The 23,935-nt window shown below is 38.7% G+C and overlaps 2 protein-coding genes across 7 annotated transcripts in view; both read right to left on the bottom strand.

Annotated features, from left to right (window-relative positions):
* Positions 1–15,974, bottom strand: part of stxbp5b (syntaxin binding protein 5b (tomosyn)) — a 29,723-nt gene extending 13,749 nt beyond the window's left edge. For 2 of the 6 annotated variants that reach the window (XM_044374265.1, XM_044374266.1), the window contains exons 1-13: positions 15,446–15,969; positions 13,407–13,504; positions 9,607–9,688; positions 9,149–9,249; positions 7,805–7,939; positions 6,010–6,073; positions 4,773–4,856; positions 2,556–2,679; positions 2,203–2,281; positions 1,300–1,454; positions 1,122–1,194; positions 227–374; positions 8–75 (exon numbers count right to left, since the gene is read on the bottom strand). In XM_044374265.1, the coding sequence (XP_044230200.1) occupies positions 8–75; positions 227–374; positions 1,122–1,194; positions 1,300–1,454; positions 2,203–2,281; positions 2,556–2,679; positions 4,773–4,856; positions 6,010–6,073; positions 7,805–7,939; positions 9,149–9,249; positions 9,607–9,688; positions 13,407–13,504; positions 15,446–15,589 (1,355 nt within the window). In that variant the 5' untranslated portion in view covers positions 15,590–15,969. Of the gene's footprint in view, positions 1–7; positions 76–226; positions 375–1,121; positions 1,195–1,299; positions 1,455–2,202; positions 2,282–2,555; positions 2,680–4,772; positions 4,857–6,009; positions 6,074–7,804; positions 7,940–9,148; positions 9,250–9,606; positions 9,689–13,406; positions 13,505–15,445 lie in introns of all 6 variants that reach the window. The other 4 variants (XM_044374267.1, XM_044374261.1, XM_044374262.1 and 1 more) reach the window with 4 other exon arrangements.
* A 5,008-nt stretch (positions 15,975–20,982) lies between these two features.
* Positions 20,983–23,774, bottom strand: rab32b (RAB32b, member RAS oncogene family). Its single transcript, XM_044374369.1, has 3 exons — positions 23,561–23,774; positions 22,748–23,025; positions 20,983–21,543 (listed from the first exon to the last, which is right to left on the bottom strand). The coding sequence occupies exons 1-3, from the start codon at positions 23,772–23,774 to the stop codon at positions 21,394–21,396; spliced, it is 642 nt and encodes a 213-aa protein (XP_044230304.1). The 3' UTR covers positions 20,983–21,393.
* Between the last annotated feature and the right edge of the window lie 161 nt (positions 23,775–23,935).

The following is a 23,935-nucleotide window of genomic DNA, read 5'->3' as shown; positions in this document are numbered from 1 at the left end:
TACTAACCCAGTGATTATGATCTCTGGGTAACTTTGTGTGCCTTGGCCCCAGTTCCCCCCACTAATGGGCCATTCCTGTAAAAATGAGAAAAACATGTTAAATTAATAAATGTACTACTATGAAACTTCTTTCTGCATTGCTACCAGTTTCTAAATATACAAATGTCTCTTAAAAATTCCAATGTCTCATTCATTTTAACCAAGATTAGACAGAGGAGTAGCCTACCTTCTTGCTGTAACCTTGTCTCTTTTGCCGGCTGCCAATGGAGTAAAGTGCAGGAACAAGTTCAGCAGGGCAGTCGGCAAAGTACTCACAGCAGGTCACTGGTGACTCATGGATAGTCAGAGGATATGGATTCTCAAATATCGGGTACCTGTCAAGGAAATGTGCCATAAGTTAAATCTGAAAATAAATTGCATCACCATTAATGTACCTCTCTTAGTTTCAAAACATCCACAATGAGATGGGAGGAAATTTAGGTATTTGGGGGAACTATTGGACATAATAAATCAAACAAAAACAAAGACTGTATATTCACTGATTAAGTTGTTATACACACCCACTGACAGTGTAAGATGTAACAGCATTAAAATGCTAACACTTTATCGGGAGAGGAAAGGCAGATATTTGGAATAAAATTGCCCTTTTTTGAATATAGTTGGCATATAATGATAAATAGAGGCAAAATATACCCCAGTAACAAAGAAACATTAATATTAAAGTAAAAAGAAAAACATAGTCCTTAACAACAAATCAATTCCATTTGGGATAATAAAGATAAATTACACATTTAAAACTTTTATCGAATATTTGAAATATAGGAGTAGCTAAAAAACAGACATAAGTGACTGTGACAGGTCGTGTGTATTCTATAAACATTCAATAGTACAGTTTCAAAGAGATTGATCATGACTTAGTCATTTTTTTCACCCACATATTTATTAAATTAAATCTATTTAAATTGGAAATGTCTACTTAGCTGACTAAAATGATCAATATAATATATAATTAGCATTCTCTTGCTGACTCATAGTGTTTATCTGTATATTATACTCTTTTACATGCACATCACAAAATACTAAATAAATATTAAACCCTGTTTAGAAAGCAAAATACTCACCCAATCTGCCCGAGGTCTATTAAAACTAAATCCCTCTCGAGGAGGACCACCACAGCATAAGGCTCCTGAAAGTCTGCCAAAAAAAAAAAAGACAAAAAACAGACAAAACAGCACAAAATTAACAGAGATAATGATGTCATTTCATTGGGCTAATAAAGACTGAAGTGTTGCAGCTCACCATTTGGATATGGAGTTTCACACAGCGTTAGGAAATCTACAATGGGGTAGTCCATCTCCAGGACGGCAGTGCTCTTTCCATGCATCACAGTGAGACAGGCTCTTCTCCCCACGGTATCGTAAGACAAACCTCCAGATAGGACCATGAATGGGTCCCTGAGTTCAGGAAACACACACACACAAACATTTTAATTACTTATTCAGTCGTTTGTTTTTTGTTGTTATGAGAGTGAAAAACTACTAGGTCCAATCAATGGTAAATGGATAAAGAGGGACACCAAAATTTTACTGTTGTGCTTTCTCTGGAGATGATTTGGCCCCATTTCAAGAAAGTCTATGATGGGAAAAGCCTACTTTTCTTAATTATAACGACAAACCTAGATTAATCCCTGTCTTCTAATACCTGAGAAAAAAGAATTCCAGTAGATTATGGCATGGCTAAGGGATAATTAGATCAGTTTCAGTGAAATAACGCTTTCATGCCCGCATCAATTCTACAAAAGGCCAGCATATGGGAAAAGCTTTGTTTTTAATTTCTTTCTCACGTGAAACATGAAAATGAATCATCAGTAGACAACAGACTTTTGTCCTTTTATTTTGTCCTCTTGATGTAACGTGCTTGATCACAATGAATAATGTGTCACGATCAAAAATCAGTTATCGCACAATCGCAGCAAAACAAAGCTTATGAGAAAAAAACATGTTACAAACAAAAAGGGCCTCGACAGATTTCCAACTAATTTTCACCAGCGTGAGGACGGTCAACAGGACTGGCCTGTTAAGATATATGCCATGATGTTAGAATAACAGGAAAGGCTGCTTTCAGTACAGGATATGGATCCAAAACACTGTCGGTAAGACACAGGATGGGTGGAGACTTGCTACCGTCCACCATCACACTTACCCAGCCCTTGTTGTTTTGTACTCCACCTTCAGGATAGGCTTGCATGGTTCTGGCTTTTTTCCATCCTTAGGCTGCTTTCCTAGTGGAGGTAAAAAAAATGCACATCATTTAATTTTGCAGAAGTACAGGCAAAGTGTGCACAAACTGTAGAAAGTGGTGTAAATATTACTGTACACACGGGGACATCTGTTTTGTACATCTCTAAGATTGGCAGACTTTGAGCTACAATATGTGCTTTTACAGACATGGGTGGTTTCCATTCAATATGCCTGTGTGTGTGTGTGTGTGTGTGTGTGTGTGTGTGTGTGTGTGTGTGTGTGTGTAAACAATTGTGTGTATACAACAGTTCCTACCATGTGGTGTGATGATCTGTGCAGGCTTGGCTGGAGCTCGTACATTCCATGTGGTCAAAGTGCCATCAGAGTGGCTGCAGACAAACTGTTTACCCTCATGGTGCCAGGCGACTGAGTGGATTGCCTGGAAGACACACAGCAGCACATCATGAGTGTGTGACACATGAAGTAGATAGACATTTTTACAGCTGGGGGCACTGATATATTTGTAGCAGCTCTGTGTGCAACCTGTTTAAACATTCATTCCTGTGATATTCTCTGTTTTTCTTACTGTCCACGAATACACATGAATAGACCAAAAGCAAAAGTGCGTTAGTCATCTCTCAATATTTTCCGACTTCCCTAGACTGTCTGTGGCTCTCAGCCCCAAGAACGTTTGATTCTCCCGGAGACATAAATCTTTAAAAATGGGTCACGGATGTAAAGTTGCAACGACTAAATCATTTCTTAAAAAACTGGGCACTTTTACTCAACTACTCAGACAGGAGTATTTGATTGTTTATTTAAGTTTCCTGCACCTTTCTGGTGTCCAGCCCATATGGGCTTACAAGACACTAAACAATAATAACCAGGATGGCCACATGACAAATCTCGATGTCCAGTTCCACAGAGAACAGAGAGAATATTTCAGAGCATTCGGTTTATATGGCAGAAATGTCCTGATATGATGAATATGATATGATGTTCTCTGACTTAGCTGCCAAGCATCTCCTGTAAATCTCACCAAAACAGAAATCTACATATTAAAAAGCCAACTCAACATATCAGCTTCTGACAACGAAAACAAATCAAGATTTTTCCCAATTGGATCCAATTCCTCAAGTCACTGTACAAAGGGCAATGAAATACAAAATGAAATTCATACTTGACAACACCAAGATCATAAAAAAAGACATGAATGTTGCTCTTCAGGAATATCTTTATACCTGCCAGCAGTAAAGTACAAGTTCTTAACTGAGTACACAAGGACCTTTGCCTTCTCTGTAAATTTAATTTTACATGTGCTTCTGTGTAGTAATCGTCTTTGATTAGAATGTAGTTTCTAAGCTTCAGTTTCTTATAAATGTCCTCCTTCTATTGTTCGTTGGAGATCTTTAATAGTTTTTCTTTGACTGTATTTATATTACACTGAAGGTTATTCCTGAAAATAGAATTCAAATCAGAAAAGAGACCAAGGATAACTGTTAGCACAGTCCCAGTTAAAGATCTTTCTGGTCAGTCTTTCCTCTGGAAACTGAATAATATATGGTTGTTCTGCTCTTCACGTTGCTTTCTAAAATGTATAATCTGTGTTTTGTCACTATTAATGGTCAGTCTCCATTTACTACACCATGAATTCAAAATATTTTACATTTCTTGTACATTAATCTGTCACTGCAACCAACACTATATCATCAGCATATAACAAAACGCTTAAATTCATATTATCAATCACTATACCTAGATTGACCTGCTTAATTTCTTTAGCCAAGCAATTACATAAAGGGCAATAATGTCGGGGAAAATATATCCCCCTGCTTCACTCCAAATGGAATAGGAAACCAGCCAGTGTTTATTAAATAAATTAAATTATTGAACTGTAAACACAAAACTGGGGCTTTGTAGGAGTAAATGCTGTGTTTTTTGGGACTATTTTTAGACGGGGATTAATACAGATTTAGTGACACTAGCGAGTACAGTAGCAGGATGCATGTGGAATTGACACAAAATAAACTACAATGCTCATCGTAAAAAAGGAACATGTCACACAGCACAACAGTGCAGTTAATGTGTTTTTTTTTTTTAGCAGTTTTTGGACAACAGTAGAGCTCAGCCTTTGGTTACACAGGCAATATTTTGCATTTCATGGGATCAATTCATTGTTGATTTTGGTCTTTTCATGGCATTTGTTGACAATAACAAAAATACAGAATATCGCCAGACTAATCCTTTAACAGTGCTAGGGTACTATATTTTTTTCTGCTTTAAAAATGCTTCTCATCTTCTTGAAGAGCAAGTTGATTAGGAAGTTGGCATTATAATCCACAAACTTGTTTCTGTTTTTCTTGTATTTCTGGTTTCACAACATTAAAACATTTGTGAGCCACATGTGATGGAAGAGTAGATTATGCAAAACATGACAAGACCAAACATATTGCTGAGACAATAGTCAGGAAACCCTGAACAAACTAACTAATACCCACACAAGAGTTCAGAAGAAAGGAAATATTACCTTACCTCATCATAATTGTAGCGGTAGTCAGCTTTTTTGCACTTCAAATCCCACAACACTACTACGCCACACTCAAATCCAATCAGGAGCTGCAACAACAAGAGAAGCAAAGCACAGCTCAGCTGACTGCAATAAAACCACATTCTGGCATATATAACTGAGCCTGGACTTAATCTGGCTGTATCGTCGTCACTGTCTCTCAAGCTCATGTTCAGGATGGATCATCTTTAACAATATTTATACACTTTATGTGCATAAGTTCTCAATCATTTCCTAGGATGTTTCTTTGAAAGAACTATGTAATTTGGTACTAATTATTGAGAAAATTGACAACGTCCTTGGCCAGTAAAAATAATACACTAAGTACCAACTAATTTATTGACTTATGTGTACCAGAAAATTCTGTAGCAGATGTGTAGTTGATTTCCAGAGGAATTTCCATAAAATAGCAGCTTAAATCTATATGAATTCCATTACAAGGGATCCAACTAAGAACCACTGAATACTGGAATATTGGAAAACTGAATTTTCAATATTTTTTTGACTTGAATGCCTTCCTGCATGTCATTAACAACTATACACACACACACACAAAAAAAAAACATTTTCGGTTGACCTTCTGTGCTGACTTTTGGTTATGCTGGCAAATAGATGGAATGAATTATTTGGAAGGCAGCCAATTGAACACAGTCTTATTTTTTCTATTTAATTTCCCATATAACTCTTAAGAAATTACAGTAACATATATGTGCCTTTCAAGGAAATTACCAGGAAACTATGGAACTTGTAAAACTAAGAGTTAACTAACAATATAAAATAATAAAAACAAATTAACCTAAAAACCTTAATCAATCATGATAAATAAATACTTTGTGACATTAAATACAGACAAAAACCTTCAAATGAGCAGCATTAACTTGTTAACTTGTTGCGTATCTCCAACTCTTTTGCAAAACATTTCTTTCTTTAACATTGATGAAGTTTACAGTAAAATATAACCTAGGAAGAAACTACTGCTCTTTGATTCTGACACCAAAATCTAATGTTTACCATTGATGTTTTAATTAGCTGAGAATGTTCAGCTATCATTCTACATTGTAGTTACACGAGGCGTATTGACGTTGTGTCGTCTGTGTTGGGCCAGTTATCCACAGAAAAGTACACCACTGCATGACAAAAAAATGTATGATTTTGTGTTAGGTTTTTAGGGTAAAAACATATCTCTGTTCCATTATCAGTTACCTTTCCTTCATCCATGGGGTTATCACTGATGTGCACAACAGGCCCTGGGTGTGTCTTGGTGGATCTGTGCAAGTTTAAGGGGGAGAAGAGGCAGACAGAAACAGATAAAGTGTGTGTAAATATAAGAATATTTACATTTTGTGGGTCATGTATACCTGATCAGTAAAATGTAAATGACGCTTGTTTAAAACATACTGTGTAGTTTTTAGAGGGAGAGGAAGATAGGAAGCCAATTAGGGAAGTAGTCCAAAAAGAAAAACAAAAACGGTAAAAGTAGAAAACCTCAGGTCGTGCGCAAAAGAAAAACAGCACGTTTATAAGATGAAAATGTGCATCAGTGCAACAGAAGATAGAGACACGACATATGAGAGAGACAAACAAGAGAGAGAGAGGGAGTGGGGTCACATGAGGGTCTATGAGAGATTATAGTATGTGGAGACAGCATCACCGTGGCAACAGAGCAAGGGGCATGGAGGAAGTGAAGGTCTGGCCTAAAGAAAGTGTTGCTGCCTCTGAATGTGGTCTGGCTCCAGTGGCTAATGATCTCATTGCTGCTGATGAGTCGATACAGTCGGAGATGTAGCAGTGAATAAAAGGACAAGGATAGACTGGAATACGAACTCCAGTCCCTAATCACCACAATGTGATGCAGCACTAAAATAAAGAAGCACTTTAATTAAGAATAATGCTAATACATGTGCGTATACAGTATATTTTATAGTCTTAAAAACTATTATGGATTTTGACTGAAAAGGTAGGAAAACAGTATTTTACAAGAACAGTTTAAGCTGACTTAAAGTGGATTCGCCTTAAACTACAACACTAAATAAATATGATTATTAGGACCATGCACTGTTTCTTCCCACTGCAGGAAACCTCAAGCATGAATCCACTAAGACCTGTGAAGCACTGTGTTTTAAATTTCATACTACTTTTCTTTATTCATGCCGTCTACATCCCCACAGTCAGACAGCCAAAATCATTTCCCATCTCCACTGTCTGCTTTTGAGACATTTATCTTAGCTGATGGCACACTTTGGTGTCCTGACACTTTCAACTGCTAGATCTAAAACAGCAATTTATCAGATTCCACCACCAGCCTCACACACATCTTTATACACTGCTTCCAATTTTAGCTGCCAGTCAATGTCTGCAATTATTTTTTTCAGCTCACTGGTAGCTGCTAGAAAAATTACATGGAAAGTGTAACTTCTACTGGCGAAAGTCTTTCATTTTTGTCACAGTACCAATTTTCAGTGCCAATCCTCGCACAGAATCAGGTTCTGCAATACTAATATAACAAGACATGCAATGCTTACTGTTCAGAACATTGGGTGACACAGATTTCATCCACAAAAATCTAATTTTACCTGCATGTGGTGCTTGCCGAGTTATATATGCGGTACAACATTTAGCAGTGCAAAGGATGTGATGTGATGTTCCTTGTGATCCTTACAGTGGGTGTTTACACGGGGGAGTGGGTGACACAGGATAAGTCACAAGGGTTATAAAGTAGGCACTTCTTATCACAGATGTTCTGTTAAATCAGGCAGCAAACACCTCCAGAAGTCTCTACAGAAAGTTCTGGCATAACAGAATCACCACCTCCAAACCGCCTTCAGACCGATCAGAACTACAGTATTCTCATTTAACAGGACACACTGTCTTTGCCAACACATTCCTTTACGTTTCAGAGTTTCCTGTTTGAGTGTCAACTTCACAAGTGCACAAAGAAGATATGCAAATGGCCGCTAAGGAAAGGGAGGGGAAGACGAGTTGTGAAATACAGACTCACAGTTCGATGGCTTTGTTCCACATGATGACATAGCCTGAGAGAGTGAAGGACTCCACGTTGACAATGTGGATGTTTCCTCTTTCTGTGCCGATGTAAAGCCATTTGCTCTGGAAGGGCAGGTGGCAGTATGTGATTCTGCAAGAGAGAGATCAGGATACATCACAACCAGGCTTTTCATTATCTCATGCCTCAATCCCATCAAAAGAGTCACCCTTGTCCCTAATCATGCTGGTCCAACTGGAAGAAGTAGCAAGTGACTAAGATTTAATTATAAAGGCCTTGCTCTGTGTCACACTAATGAAGGCAGACTATATATAGATCAGTAGGGAGGAATAGCAGAGTAAATACTGCTGTCTTTTCTCAAGTGGAAGGAAGAAACAGTCATACACCACATTTACAGCGTCAAAAGGACAGACCTGATATTAGCTGTTAGTGTTTGTTCATCCGTCCACAGATCATATATGATTACTCAGATGATGATTTTGATTGAACATATGAACTTATGAATAAACCTGGACGGCCAATGTGCGCTTGCCTTGTCTTTCTATATTTCAAAAATACATTGATTGACTTGTAACTGTAAGAGAGGAAGATGCTAAAATACAACTTCAGACACATTATCACCAGAGCTTTTATGGCAAAAATGTTGTTTGTCCTTTTCACACATTCTGCAACATTAGCATTGATTTTATGTCATATTTTCTGGCCACCTGATGGTTCTATAAGTCCAATATTCACTCCTCTTTAGCTTGTGAAGCAATTAGTGGGGCTAGAGAAACATGTCTGGAATTTCTATTTGCTAATTTTGTCTGTCTTCTGTTTGGTGCTAGGGAGGTAGTGTACAGTGGATTTATGGGGATGACGAGAGCAGAAATTTAAAGACCAAGAAACCGAAACAATGAGCTAAAAAGGGACAAAAAAAGCTCTGTAGAGCTGAGAAAACTGTAAAGTTAGGTGACAATTCTCTGTGTGTCCATCACTATGAGCATCACCTTAAACCTTACACATAGAGTAGTCATTTGATTCATTATTAATATTAAAAAATATCGATTAGTGCAGCTTTAAAGCTTGAAATGTCAGACTTTACAACTACTTAGGACATTCCCATTTTCATAAAGTAATCTAGAAGTAATCTATCTATGTGGTTAAAGAGGTTGTTGCACTACCACTAGAAATAATGCATTATTTTCCAAGATCTGATGGCAATGAAGCAGCTAATTATACACCGAGAAGCATGCAGCCAGCTGTGAGGGCTGTTTCCAAATTTTGTTCACACTTCACAGAGCGACAGATGCATCCTCACTGCAAACAGAAGAAGCGGAGAGAAAGAAAACATGACTGTACCTCTCCCTGTTGAACTTCAGAGAATGCAGGATAGCAGGGATTTTTTGCCTCAGGTTCCACAGGTGGATGCTGTCATCAGCTAAGGCACTCACCAGCGCCCCCTATATGGAGGGTCAGAAACGGGGCGATTACTACACCATTAGCATAAATGAGGCAGTTTGATATGGTTGTATTAGGGGCACACAACTATGAGTGCATTACAGAGGCATGTGGGTCACAAAAACATTACTTTTTAATCAATATGATGCTAAAAGCACAGTTCACACAACTAGTAGTGACTCGTGACCTATAAACATTGAATAAACACCAGCGTCTACAGTACCAGCTAATGGGAACATGCATGCTTGGATGCAGGATGCAGGAGACAGTAGACAGACAGAGTGTGGGGGGGGGGTTGAGGAGGAGGATGAGGAGAGAAAACCAAACAAAGAGAGAAGGAACAGGTAATGACAACAAACCTCGTTGATCAGGAACTGGAGCTGGATGACAGCAGCACCGCTCTCATGCTGACAGTAACACTCCACACCCGCACGGCCAAAGCTTAAAGTCGCCTCAGTCAAAGAAAACTGGACAGTTGCCAGTAGAGTTTACGCAGAAATGTGAGGGAAAAACCCTGTTCACAATCTAAAAATAGTGAAAAATGTGCTGAACTGATCACTCTCTAAAGTTGCTTCCAGCCTGCTGAATGTGTTTTTCATATCAAACAATATACAAAAAAAAGGTTCCAGAGCTTTCCATTTTTATCTATCTGAGTGTAAGTTGGGATTTTCAGGTTGCATTCCTAAACAGACACTGGCAAAAACAGGAAACAAATCAAACAGCTGAGTTATAAATAACATCTGCGGGCCCTGTCTGCCTTATTTATTCACGTGTCAGCCGGTATGAGAGGAGCATGATTAACTATTTGACTCTTTAAGTACAGGTCAGAGAATCCCCGCCTGCTAAATCTGTTCATTAAAAAACAGCCAGGCCATACAATCAGCCAACAGTAGACGTCAGGCTTTAATTTGAACTGCTTGTGAACTAAAAGAAGAATGGCAAAAGGGAGACTGTGGCCACAGCAGAAGACTGCCACGTAGGCAGCAGGACTGTGATGTATCCCACCAAAAAAAAAAAAAAAAAAAAACACCAAATACTTTCACAAACCACACAGAAATGAGAAGCACAGAGAGGAAAAGCTATGCTATTTCAACCAGCCTGTAATCACTCTCAAAGAGATAGTATGTGCACCGAATCATGCACAGCAACACAAAAGACGAAGGAAGTGGCACAAGATCTAATCACAGAGAGAACCTCCAGACAGGCGAATTAGCCACCAAGACTTAAAAGGTGCATCTCTTCTCATACTGAACAAAAACTCTACAGCCCGACAGTTGTGTCGCTATCCGAGTCCATCTTGAGCTGACACAGCATAGTAAGTCTGAATAGGATTAACCCAGCTGTGGTCAAACAATCCCTCAGTGCCTTAAACAAACTAAGGTGGGGTTGCAAGAGACCGTTTCAGGACAGGCTCAGCAGTGGGCATCACTTCTGCATATGGATGGAGGCAAACGCAGACTTTAAGACTTTTAGCTGGCGCCAGTCGAAGGCCGTTGGCAACCGAACTCAAATTCACCCATGACCTTTCTGTCCAGTTTTAGCTCCAGGCCCCACAAGTTCTGTATAATTTGTCAGAATTATTAATGAATATCATGTCTCCACAGGTCCGCAATGGATTTTGAGGAGTCACTAAGTCTGTGTCATAGCTTCTGGTTGTGCAAAAATATGTAACACTGTTATTTCTTCATATTGCTCATATGCAGCAGCAGCATCACTTCAGCAGCTTTACTACTGTTGACATACATATTGTTGCTGCCTGTTAAGTGGGCTGTGTGGATTAACTCATCGGTGTACGACAATGTTAAAATGTCTAGGGTCTTAACTGAGTCTAATGCAATATGGGTTAATAGTGCTGCTGAGCCAAGCTGCTTTCTAGGCTAGCAGGAAATTACTGAGATGAACCTCAAAACGAGATTTTATCACTGTGGTGAGTTAGTAGTTGGAACTTCCTTATACGCTTAGCAGTTTGATCATGATCTAAGCCTTTAGTATGATCATGGGAGCCACAGATACAAACTACAAAGTCTATCAAGTGAGACTGTTTTAGAGTATAATACTCGGTTCCCTTGACTATATTTCTAATGCAGCCTCATTAGGAGAACATATGCTTCAAGGATTGAATGAGCACAGGAAGCATTCTAGTCAACTGTGACTTTGCATGTAACAAAATATCTTGCTATGATGGAAAATAATGTGATTGGATTGAAATTATTTGCAATATTTCATGTTGTGCCAGATACAAAATATACAGTCCATTTAGTTTAGTATTTTCCATCCACTGAGTTCTTAATATTGCAGAAAATAAAACACTGTAGTGCCAAACTTTCCGGCACATTCTGAACATTTTTTTTTAGCTTTTACAAGGGTTTTCATGGTGTTCCCAAGAGTATAAGACATTAAAGTCGAACCCTGTGTACATCAACACTTCCCCATTTGGTAAACCAACATGGTTCACCGCAGCATTTCAACATCAGCAGGCTTTCTCTGGTAGTCATTTGATAATCATCACTGCAGGAAGTCTTAAGCAAGCTAGCTCGCAAATGAAAAAACACAGAAAATGTTCCTTCTAAAAGCTTACACTTTGTTGCTGCCAAAAGAGGAGGAATCTACAGGCTAGTTCACTGGAAACTTCATCAAACCAGCACGACCAATCAGCTGCGAGGGTATATCGCAATTGAAAGAAATGCAATGTTGTGTAATATCTCATCCATTTTGCACAAACTTGGCATTTCCTTTAGGATGCAACAGCAAATTAGAGTACTCAGGGAAGAAGCACCAAGTTGATTTTTTTAAAAGTATCGAAATATTCACTGACAATTATTCTCTAGTGGGTCCAATTTTTTAAACTAATGTTTTACTTCGCCTCTAACTCAAAACACAGGGGAAGTTTATATTTTGCAACGGCAAGATTTAAGGGCATGCGCGTATCAGAAAGAGCAGTGAAGTGTCTACAGTAACACACTGATTAAAACACTGAGGTAGAGACAGATCTTTTAAAAGCAGACATTTATTGCTTGTAGACACCTCATTGAGCTTATGTCTACTGAGCTGTGGCACCGTTACCAAACTCCAGGGGCAATGAGGTGGATCGATACAGCCTGTCTTTTGATAAATGGACCAATTGCCTGAATGACAGTAATCCCATCAGCTCCACCTTGCACATTAGGACAACATGGAAGCAGTGTGTGTTCTCTGGGAGTCGCCCTGTAAACACAATACTCTCTTAATCTGGAGAGTGGATAAAGACAACGATCGAGCCACCTCCAATGAAAATCTAAATAAGGCAGATGGGCCTCCCATGCAGGATGTCACCATAAAGAGAAACCCTGAGTATTTACACTAACAGGCCGACCCTGAAGTCATCTTGCAAACAGTATAACCTGGATATGACTAGACAAGCACATGCAGCGTTTAATAGTCTGGAATCCGGGGGGCAGTTTTGTTGCTGTGACTCACAGAAGTTACTGGTTAGCTCTAAAAAACTAATTTCTATCTTCGCATACAAACAAATACAAAACTGACTCCCAGTTGCCCAAGGAGCTGCACAGCACTGTAGCAGCTTGAATGTGTGTGTGTGTGTTGTGCAAGTCCAGTGATGTTTACAGCACATATGAAGTGACATCCTGGCACAGAATGGGCAGCACAGTTGATGAGGTTGGCTCCTCGGCATATGGCAGAGGAGCTGTTCATGCTACTGCAGAGATACCACTAATGAGCCCGGGTGCTTCAGGAGAAGGAGGCTGCTGGCTGCAGAGAAACACATCCTAGCTAGTGTCTACCTCTGAGCCCTCCACTTCCCTCAATGTGGTTTGGATTTTCTTTTTGTTGTGTTTGATGACAGGAGGCATAAAAAAGGTCACTCACTGTATGAATTCCCAAGACATTGTGGAATGTTGACGGGCGGCTCGATCATATGATGTTTTCAGAGAGGATGTCAGGAAGTTAGACGTGGGTCTACTGTGTGTTGTTTTGTGTGCGTGTGTATGTGTGTGTGTGTGTGTGTGTGTGTGTGTGTGTGTGTGTGTGTGTGTGTGTGTGTGGGAGGGGTGGGAGAATGTAGAAAGAAAATCACTGGATTCATCCAAGCTTTACTTTCCTTGTATGGCTCTTGTCACTTTCATTTTCACATGAAAAAAGAAAAAAAAAAAAAAAAGGATACAGCCTCAAAGCTCCAGCCTGAGTCCCGACGGCCAAGATTTTCTGCACGGGGTCAAAAGCCATTGAGGATGGTTGATATGGGAAGCCATGGCGCACAGTCTGTAGGAAAGAGCAGAACTGATATCAGTGATATTGAGCCAGCGAATCAATCATCCGCTACACAGTCAAGCTGGTATTACTGGAGAAAGAACATTATCATAATCTCCACGAAATGTAATCCATCAATGTGGAAAATTAGTCTCATTATCAAAATAAATTAGATAAAGCATAAACATTAGTGCAAAGGGGGAACGAAATATTTTTCCTGATCTGCCTGACATGTGTGTGGGCTGAAGCCTGTAAAACATCAGTAATAAATTCATTTTATCCATCTTAAGGCGCACATTTGCAGTCTCAGAGAGCACTTCATTGCCAGGATCTTGCAGCGCTACAGCCACCAACATGTTACCATAATCAGGAATCTATAACTCAATTGTTTCGCGTTAGAAACCCTGCCCAGCCATGCATGAGCTCTGTGCAGCTTGCAGCAGGATTATGTAACAGGTAATGCCATGGCCCCGTAACCTGGGGACCTGACCTATTCTGCTCCCAGCTGGGGTAGACGCTGGTGGGCTGGCTCTACAAGATGTTCAACACATTTCACACACAAGCATTATTATTTACTAGAACTGGCCCTGAACAGATCCTTTCTCAACACGTTTTAGTTTGACGTATATGGGACAGATTAAACAGTTCTTGTTCTGTGTAAAAATGCATGCAAAAGTTTAGTAGAAGCTAATATGAGGCTTCAGCAGCCTGATTTCAAGGCAAACTAAATGGGTTTCTACCAAACTGAAGATCTTTTTACCACCACATTCCCATTTTCTTACTGTCCTTCCACCACAGTTCAGTTAGTAAACAACATACAAGGAAACACAAAGATTTTTTGCTTCAGCTGAACTAGATGCATTTGTACCAAAAAACTAGCAAGCCCAAAAAGTCTTTCAGTGTACATACGGGCATGTGAGTGTTATATTAAAAGGATAGGTTCACAATTTTTCAAGTCTGTCATATTTGCAACAGTCAGGTGCAAATATCAACACTGAAAGAGGTTTTCCTTGCTGGCTTTTAAAAGATCTCATTCAAATGTGCTTTCAGTGTAAGTGATGGGGGGCCAAAATTAAGTCGTTTGGTGCAAAAAATGCAGTAAAAAGTTGATCTGAAGCTTATTTGAGGCTTCAGTTAGTCATATCAAGTGGATATCTGCCACATTTAAAGTCTTTTTAGCATCATATTCCCTCTTTATGTTTCCCTTTTGAGCTGTATTGGAAGTATGGTAACAAAAGGAGGGACTTTGGCAATAAAAAGACTTGATTTGACTCATTTGGACTGCTGGACTCACAGTAGCTTCAAGTAAACTTTCAAACACATCTTTGCACAGAAGGAGGCTTGTGGATTTTGTCCCCATCACTTAAATTGTAAGTGCAATATGAAGACATCTTGTAATGTTCAGTATGAAAAGGAGGAATGATTACAGCAAGAAAAACCTGTTTCAGTGATCATATGGGCACCTGACTATTGTTTTAACTCGGGAAAAAAAAAATTGTGAACATGTCCTTGAAGATAGACTTGAAAAAATGTCAACATACCCTTTAACTGAAAATGTTTTTTCTCCCTCTAAGTGTAACTGCAGTGAGCTGATTAGCTTAGCCAGCTGACTTACAGTAATGATGAAAAACAGTGACTGGAGGCGACGATTCAGTGCAACGCAAACAGCCGTTGGTGCTATGAAAGCCTGAATACAACCACGGTACACAGCCAAGAAAGGCAGTCAATGATTTAAATCCATTCCCTGTCAATGTCTCTACAGCCTTAACTTGCTACTGTAATATTTAAGAGTACTATTTTAGTGTTTTAAGTCCCGTACACTCAAGTTATTTCCATCCCAATGAGCAGTGCTGATAGGGATGAAAACAACGCCAGTGTTTGGTCACGCCGCTGTCATCTGACTGTCAGTGTGCGAAAACAGTCCGTTAGCTGCTTATTAACGGGAAAACCCACCTTGCACAGCTGAAAATGTTCCGACTGGAGAGTCTCCGGGACAACATCGTTTTCCCTGGGAGTACCCGGCTGGGCAGTTGCGGAGGAAGAAGAGGAGACCGCTGTCAAACCGTCCAGCACCTTCCTAATTTTAAACTTCTTCATTTTCCTCCGGTACAGACGCGACGGTTAAGAAAACAGATCAGGCGAGCTACCATAAATTGGATAGAGAGAGGGGGGTGGGGGGGAGAGAGAGGTAGCTGCTAGCTAGTTAGCCGAAATAACGCACAGTTAATATCTTTCTGTATACATCTCACATGTTACGGAGGGTGTTGCCAGCGCACACTCCAAAAGCACCCGAGTTACGAACATTGATTCAGCGTGTCTCCTCCGATATCAGTGTTAATCCACCATTTATGTGACCAGCTTTGGCGTTATTCGATCGGGATCAATCGTTTCCGTGAGCTGTTTCCCCAGCAGCCAGGACTCAGCGGGTAGCAGACTGGCTACGGAAACGCAGTGAACTGCAGCGGGGATTGAGTCTGCGCACTGCGGGCACCCGGATGCAGGGCTGGTGTTACAGCGCATTCTGTGACCCGTCACATTCGGTGACCTCGATAGGACTCCCATCCAGCTGTATCGGCCACTGCAAACGCTTTTAACCATGACTGTAATCTGTATATTGATAGCTGTTACTTTATGAAACACACACATTTTGATAGATGTTACCACAAATATTGATCCTGGTACTTTATGTACTTTAATGTGAGATATCTGGTTTGGTCAAGTGGGAAATAGTTATCAAAATGGACTTTCAACAAAGCTTAGAAGAAGCTCATGCTATCTAGTGGAAAGAAATATATCAAATAGGACCATCAGTAGGTATAAATATGCTCAAAATAATGTTGTCTAGTGGAAAAAAATGTGGCAGTCAAAGTGTTTGTTAAATATATGCCTCTAATTTTAAGCAACTTTATAGTTATATGGTAGATGTGTATCATTTTGATTGATAATTCCTCCTACCTGCCACTAATAGCTCTTCATGAGGGAGCAACAACTACATTTATTACAGTAAAACTCAGAAATGGTGTAACTGAAATAAAAACTAATTTACACAGTGTCATTCCTATTGAAAGTGTAAATGTAAAAAGCACAAGAAAACCATGTCATATTATAACTTTAAGAGACCTTCCTTGATTTTGTTATAGCACCACAAAATCCTTTAATGTTTTGCCACAATCCCCATTTTTTTTGTAACTCTGTACACTGTAACAAATTTGTCTGAAAACATTTTAATTGTGGCAAAAAATGAAGAGTCCACATTACATTTTCAGTTTATTTGTGGCCCCCTGCTGGCTGAGTGTTCCTGAGCAGCCACTTATGTCTCGGCTGGGAGAGAAAGAAAAGCTGCCCTTGTGTGAACTGTCAAACCCTAAAAATATATATATATAAAATAATACAGCAGCAGTGGAAAAAAAAACATTCCAAAAATGTTGTTTGGAGCCATCAAAACTTGGGCATGTGAATCTTCTTTTAGCATAATCCCCCTCACTAAAGATCTTTCCCACAGAAATTTGATAGGAGGGTAAGTCCTTTTGCAGTGGTGCCAATGCAGGATCCAGTCTATTGTGTGTGCATGAAAAATAGGCCGTTTTTCCTCCTTTCTCTTGTTCCCGAAGGAGGAAAAACGAGGTTATTTTACCTCCACAGAGAATTATAAATCTAGAAAATCTGGTTATATGAAAGCCAGAAAACCTGGTTAATTGATGACCTTTGTGAACTGTCTTTTTTTTTCAAGTAGCCCATTTTGTTACTGGCTGACTTTTTTTCTTTCTTTTTTTTTACAGATCCTGTCATTTAGATGGAACGTTGTAAGCACCCCTTAATTAATTATCTGTATCCCTGTTTCAGATTATTACTTAAGGGGTGCTTACAATGTGCTTAAGATAGTAGGCTATGCAGTGAATCCCAACATTGTTTTATAATGAAGTAAAGCAGATGTACATTGTTTACCTTGGGAGAGTTTTTGTGCCACATAGATTCTAGATTTTAAGAAAAAGTGGACAAATGCAGGATATATTTTGTAAGAGTTAGTTTGCAGCTTAATCTTTTCTCTGGATTTTCATTCTGATATTTTTTTGCAATGACCAACAGAAGTCTTTTTTCTTTATAAACCAAAAACCTGCTTCAGTTATAACAGTAAATACTAGGCCTAAATAATATTAGGAAGTTTTATCGGGTCATAAAATTTACTAAAGTGAAAACTGAGTCTGTGTTTAAATTACAACTTAGCCATTTTCTAGAGATGCAAGAACTCTTATTGCTATTTCTAATGCATTGAATTTTAATAAAGGTGTCTTGTGCTTCAGTTTGTCTTTATTATGGATATATACCACATATAAAACATATTCTATTCCTATCCATCATTAAACTAGTTAGGGAAAAACATCTACATTGAGCATTTCAAACAAAGTGAAGCATAAAATTAACTACAGCGTTTGGAGTCTGACTAAGGGAATCCTTAGATGGGTACACACATAGAAAAACATACCATAGACACACACACCAAAAAAGAGAAAAAATAATTATAAGGTTTATATATCAAGATTCATATAATTTGTTTTTTGTCTTTCTTTTAAAAAAGTGTTTCTAAAAATAAAAATTGCCAAATTTTGTTAAATTTTCTGGGGTCCTCTTCAGAATTTTAATATCAATTGGAGTGCACCATTGTGGAAAAGTTGATAAAATATAATTCCATTGAATGGTAATACATTTCCTAGCTGCCAGTATCTATTTTATCACCTTAATTCCAGTTATCTTGTCTGGTATTGCCTAATAAACAAAGTCAAGAATTTAAAGATGTATCATAATGCATGCACAAGTACAAAACATAATAACATATCTCTAAAGAATAAGTTATTCCTGTTATAAACTCCATATTCACTTCTTCACAAAGTTGCACCCCAAGGCTTCCCTGAAGCACTTTGCACATGCATGTTGTATACACTAGATGGCGCAGTCCACCAACATTACATCATCCTATAGTCTGACAGCATTTTCTTGTGAGGAGGGACCCTCCATACAGCCAAAATTCAGCACCATGGATAGCGCCATATGGATTCCTGCCCCTGATTGGTTTCCTCGATGATGATACAGGATATTATCCATTAATTTTTAGATTCATTACATTTCCCACATTTCTGCACACATTTAGGATGTGCCATTTTTGTGTGAGAGAGAGACTCAGCCATGTCAAAGAATCCATTCAACACACAGAATATCTATGCAGTAAAATACCTCTCTGGTATTTATGTCTGCTTTCCACAGACAGCGAATACTTAATTAACACAGGCTATGATAAAATGGGTCATTCAAGACACAGTGACAGACAGAAAGAGGCACAGCAGGGATATGTAATACAGCTTTACTCTTTTATCAACCTATTCGCAAGTTTGACTAAATTGAAATTTTCATGCAATCATGAATATATGAACGAAGCTGCCACAGAAACGGCACACTGGAGGGCAGATAAAATAGGGCAATATCAATAATGCACAAGTAATGGGATCTGTTGTGGAGAGTGCGACTCCCATTCAGACTGTCATATTTATAAACAACAAGTTAAGAGGCTAAGCTTTTTGTGTCCGATGTGAAAAAGTATCGGGGCCAGCATCCCTGTTTGACTCCTGAATTTAGGTCTCTAGTATCTGGGACATATATCCATAATTAGCAGTTGTGTGTTACTTCTTCCCTCACTTCCCCTCAGGCACAATTTCCACGTGAGGTAAACTACCTTCCTAGATTTTATGCTGCAGTTCACTCGATCAGCAAAGTGTATGAATGCTGATAAAAGAAAGCAGTATGGGAGTTTTACACATTTCAAGGTTAAACAGTTTGAAAACATCTACATGACATACCAGGATAGAGCCTGAATTTGGACTTGAGCTACTGTGTGTAGGTACCCAGAGGCAGGATGTAGAACAGTTCCCTAGATGCACAGCAAGGACACTGAAAAGTAAAACTACAGGACAGCAAAGAACAGATCGGTGTGCAAAAATAACCAGAGTAATATACAACATGTCAGTGAACATAAAGGACAAGGTTTCACTCTCACCAAATATCTACAAGACAATGAACAGGATGATATCTCTGAGTTGATCAGTTGAATTAATAACATCCTATTGCTTTCAGAATAAAGATTTGACACTGATTCACAAAGTTTAAAGTAAGGATTTTTATTAGTAGTGAAAGCTTTCATTCAAATGTATTGTAATATGAAAAAAAAAATTCAAGGGTTTTCTTCATTAAAGAACAAAATATTAAAACATATCTACTGTCAAGGCAACATGATTAACAACAAGACCCCATCCATGGAAAAAAAAATCCCTTTTTGGAGCTCAAAGTTAACAATAGTTGACAGAAATGGTAGTATCAAAGAGCAGATGTGAACACAATATTCATGTGATGTGTCTGACTTCATTGATACTGTTACATTTGTGACAAATAGAGAAGAAGAAGATGAAGCTCGCCATCCCGAGTTGTATATTTGATTTGTTCTGGTCAACAGTGGTGGAACTAAACTAAATTTACTCAAGTTCAATTTTAGGAACTTGTACTTTACTTGGGGAATATCCATATTTAGCTTTTTAATACTTATACTTTACTACAGTTCAGAGGTAAATTTTGTACTTTTTATTCTGCATTACATTTATCTGACAGGTATCAGTTATTTTGCAGATTAATGAACATATTATGCATTGTTATTCATGAAACTAGCCAACGTTATTATAAAATACATTAAAATAATACAATATAACAATGACAGATGACATTTTTCTGCCTGTAATAACATTTTATGGATTTACTTTTACTTTGTATTGGAGTATTTTTACATAGTTATATTGCTACTAAAGTAAAGGATTGGAATACTTCTTCCACTGCTGCCGGTCAATAACATAAACAATATCAGAAATCATTGTTCTGTGTCTGATGACACTTATATCAGAGAGACAATAGGAAAGATATTTTCGATTAGAGTCTGTCTTTTCTTCTCTTTCTCTGTTTCACTCTTCATCAACAATTTCAGAACTTGTAAGTGCATCAGTCCTTAAATGCAGTCATAAAGTGGTTGATTCCCTTTTACAGAAAAAAGCATCATAATATTCAGTATTTGTTGTCTATCAATGACTAGATACAATATAAGTGCTCTGCTCCCTCTAGTGTAGCACACCCAGTAACACAGTCCTCTCTGGGCGGTGTTTGTAGCAGTGTGGTGCATTTTCACATATTTCTTCCCTCCATAAAAATCAGGTCACGCTGATAGCTTTGCTCTGCTATTGGCCATATCAAGCTGAGCTGCGTTGCTTATGCATGGGTCTTAGCTCATCTCACTGTGAAGTGATTAACAGATAATTATATGCATGGGTTGCATAACAGACAAGTAAAACTCAGAGCTGGGACTGAATAGGTTTTCATTTAATGATTTTACGGCTTGAAATACAAAAATATTTTGATTTTTTTCTCTCTCTCGCTTGCTTTTTTTTTGTGGTTTGAGAAAATGTCAGTTTTGATTGTTTTACAGTTTCCGGCCTCTCATTATAGTAGGTCAATAGTAGGCAATCACCAGCAAGTCTTGGTTGCATTGGGAGTGTCACAGACTTTTCCCAGCAGGATGTGTGTCACGCTGATCTGTTTATTAGCCTGACTGTGTTAGTGGATTATCTTAGAAATGAGCTCAATCGTTTCTCCACAGAGGTGTTTATGAGGCAACCCACACAGTCCACACATTATTGAGAAACTGGCAAGACAGAAATGTGAATATGAAGTCCCAGCCCATAGGTTCAGTGGCTTTCTGAAATAGCATCTGTGCGGTAGCTGTAGATTCATGACTTGATATCAAAAACAGGTCTCGTTAGGGCGTTTAACCAGTGGTTCTCTCTGTTTGGCTCGATGCTTCACAGCCGTGGTCTCTAGCAGCACGATGTCTGGCTCTGACTCTCCCCAGGAGCCTGGCTCACTTTGATCCTTTCCCAGTCATGCTCTTCATTGGACGGGCTGGTGTTGCACAGCATCATTTGTTTGACAAGGAGGGCAACGGCCTCGTCAATATTTATATCGTCCTATAAATGGTGAGGGAGAATATGATTTAGAACATTGTGTATTTGCATCTGTTCGGTTAAGTGACTGGCTCGGTGTGTGAACCTTGGCTGCAAGTTGTTCCTGTGTGTTAATATTTGAACACGTTTTATGAGCTAGACTGTAGAGCAGCAACGTTTGGCAAAGTTCACACATAAAATATCACCTCGTGAACTTCTAATTGTGAGCAACAAGGCCCATGGGTGGCAGGAAAAACTGAGCTTTATGGATGCAAAATAGAAGTAAAATCTCTCAAAAGCAAACAAATACATTAATAATTATCAGTCAATCAATCAATCAATCATTGGCTGAATTAAACTAAGCAAAAGGATAAGAAGAGGTTAATATTATGAGAGAACACATTTTAAAATGAGACTATGTATTATTTGCATAGCAGCAGTCACTATGGTCACAAGTTATGGGATAACAGCAAATGGTAAAATGTAGTGCAACAGTAGCACAGGCAGGTAGATAACAGTCATCACTCAGTAATATCAGTTACACAATGACATCCACCCACAGCTTGCTGACATTATCTAACATTAGCTAATCATAAGCCTCTGGTTTTACCAGACCAAATAAGGCAAGAGTGCATGTTACTGCATTTGAATTAAACTTTTCATTTGTAAAAGGAAGAAGTGCTATTTCCTCTTTGAAAGTTAAATTGGCTTGCTTTAAATCATTAAGAAGAATAAGATGAAAACATGACAAAGATCTTATACATGACGCAGGCTTATAAAGTTATGAAACACACAGTATGCCTTTCAATTTATTTACTTACTGTGCTGTATTGTTGTTGTTTATTTTGTACTTGTATACATTTTGTCTTTAGCTCTGATACTGTCTGCTGTCGGCTTACATTACTGGCTGTATTTAACTAGGGGCACAACATACATACATTTATTTAGAAATATCCACCAGGTTAGTACAACACAAACTAAAATTTAGTCATAGAGGTTAGATTTGAATAATTAATAATACTTGTCTTAGTTGATATTGTACTTCAGTGATGCAAATCTTCAAATAAATTTGCAATTAATCAAATTAGTAAAGTGATATATCATGAACCTGTGGGTCTGGGGATTGACTTGACTGAGCCAAAAATGCCTCTGAGAAATGTTTGCATTTCTGTAACTGCTACTTTAAGCAGATTCTCATCTCCTATAATTACTGAAACAAGACACACACCTTTGCAGAGGTCTCAAACCATCCCAGGAAGCCTTTGTCATTACAGAAGCTGTCCAGGGAGGACACCAAGTCTCCATCTCTCCCTGTCATGTCACATTTGTTGGCTAGCAGGACAGCAGGGACTGGATGTCCGCTGTCAAGACAGACTCTGCTATCTAGGTCCTGCTTCCACTGTGAGGCACCCTCCAAAGTGGAGCTGTTTGTAATGTCAAAGACCACTAACGCTCCCATTGCCCCTTTGTAGTACGCTCTGGACATCTTCTTAAACCTCTCATGGCCTTTAGGGAAGAGAGAAAAAATTCTGTGTAATATATGCTTCACTACAACATGTGCTCAAATCTGAATCCAAGGGTGAAGATTAATTCATTTCTCACAGTTGCTGTGATTTGGCAAAAAGGATTACAGCTTTTGGATTTGAATTTTAAGTTGGCCCAGACACACAGTAAGTAATGCTACTGTTTATTTATCATGTGTGATTTGAATTATCATATTAAATCCGACTGTGGCCTGAACATTATGTAACAAGTGAGAGACAAAGAACAATAATTTTCTGAAATGAAATGGCATGTTTCCATGGACACTGGTTAGGATTAAAATTAGATCTGAGAAAAGATTTAGTGAAGGGCTGTGGTTTCCAGGAACTGAAAACACTCCAACAGACTGTGAAAATATTCAACAGTTATCCTCAAATCACAGCGCGATTTGTAAGAGTTAGAATTCCATCACAGGACAAATTTGTTTGTGCATCACAAATCTCCTGGATTTAAGAAAACTCTACCACTGCAACGTTAAACCCATAATTTTGACACTCACCTGCAATATCCCAAAGCTGCAGTCTCACCACTGTCTCGGTATCCCATTCAATAGTTTTCAGAGCAAAGTCAACTCCAATAGATAGTTTGTATGTTTCATCAAAGCGTTTATGAACATAACGCAAGACAATGCTGCTTTTCCCCACACCTAAATCCCCAATAACTAAAACTTTGAACAGCTCCTCTGTGCACACTGTCACTGTACTGCCTGCCATACTGCTGTTGACAGGCTGATACGATTAGAGACTGTGTGAAGTAGTATTTTTCTTAACCCAATGCAAAACTACGTCGGCCTCACATACAGTTCCGCAAGAAGTATCCCTTAAACAATTTGGAAAGGTTTGAAATAATAGTGTCTCAACCCTCGTGACTGTTC

Source organism: Thunnus albacares, chromosome 15, assembly GCF_914725855.1.
Source record: "Thunnus albacares chromosome 15, fThuAlb1.1, whole genome shotgun sequence".
NCBI classification, from domain to species: Eukaryota; Metazoa; Chordata; class Actinopteri; order Scombriformes; family Scombridae; genus Thunnus; species Thunnus albacares.
Note: the sequence above shows the minus strand (reverse complement) of the source record. Positions and strands in the feature narration are given on the sequence as shown.

What these genes read in the sequence shown, in the direction of transcription:
- rab32b (XM_044374369.1), bottom strand. Translation starts at nt 23,774, where the DNA reads ATGGCAGGCAGTACAGTGACAGTGTGCACAGAGGAGCTGTTCAAAGTT. An exon ending in GCAGCTTTGGGATATTGCAG is followed by an intron (nt 23,026 to 23,560) that starts GTGAGTGTCAAA and finishes TCTTCCCTAAAG; the next exon opens with GCCATGAGAGGTTTAAGAAG. An exon ending in GGTTTGAGACCTCTGCAAAG is followed by an intron (nt 21,544 to 22,747) that starts GTGTGTGTCTTG and finishes CACCATTTATAG; the next exon opens with GACGATATAAATATTGACGA.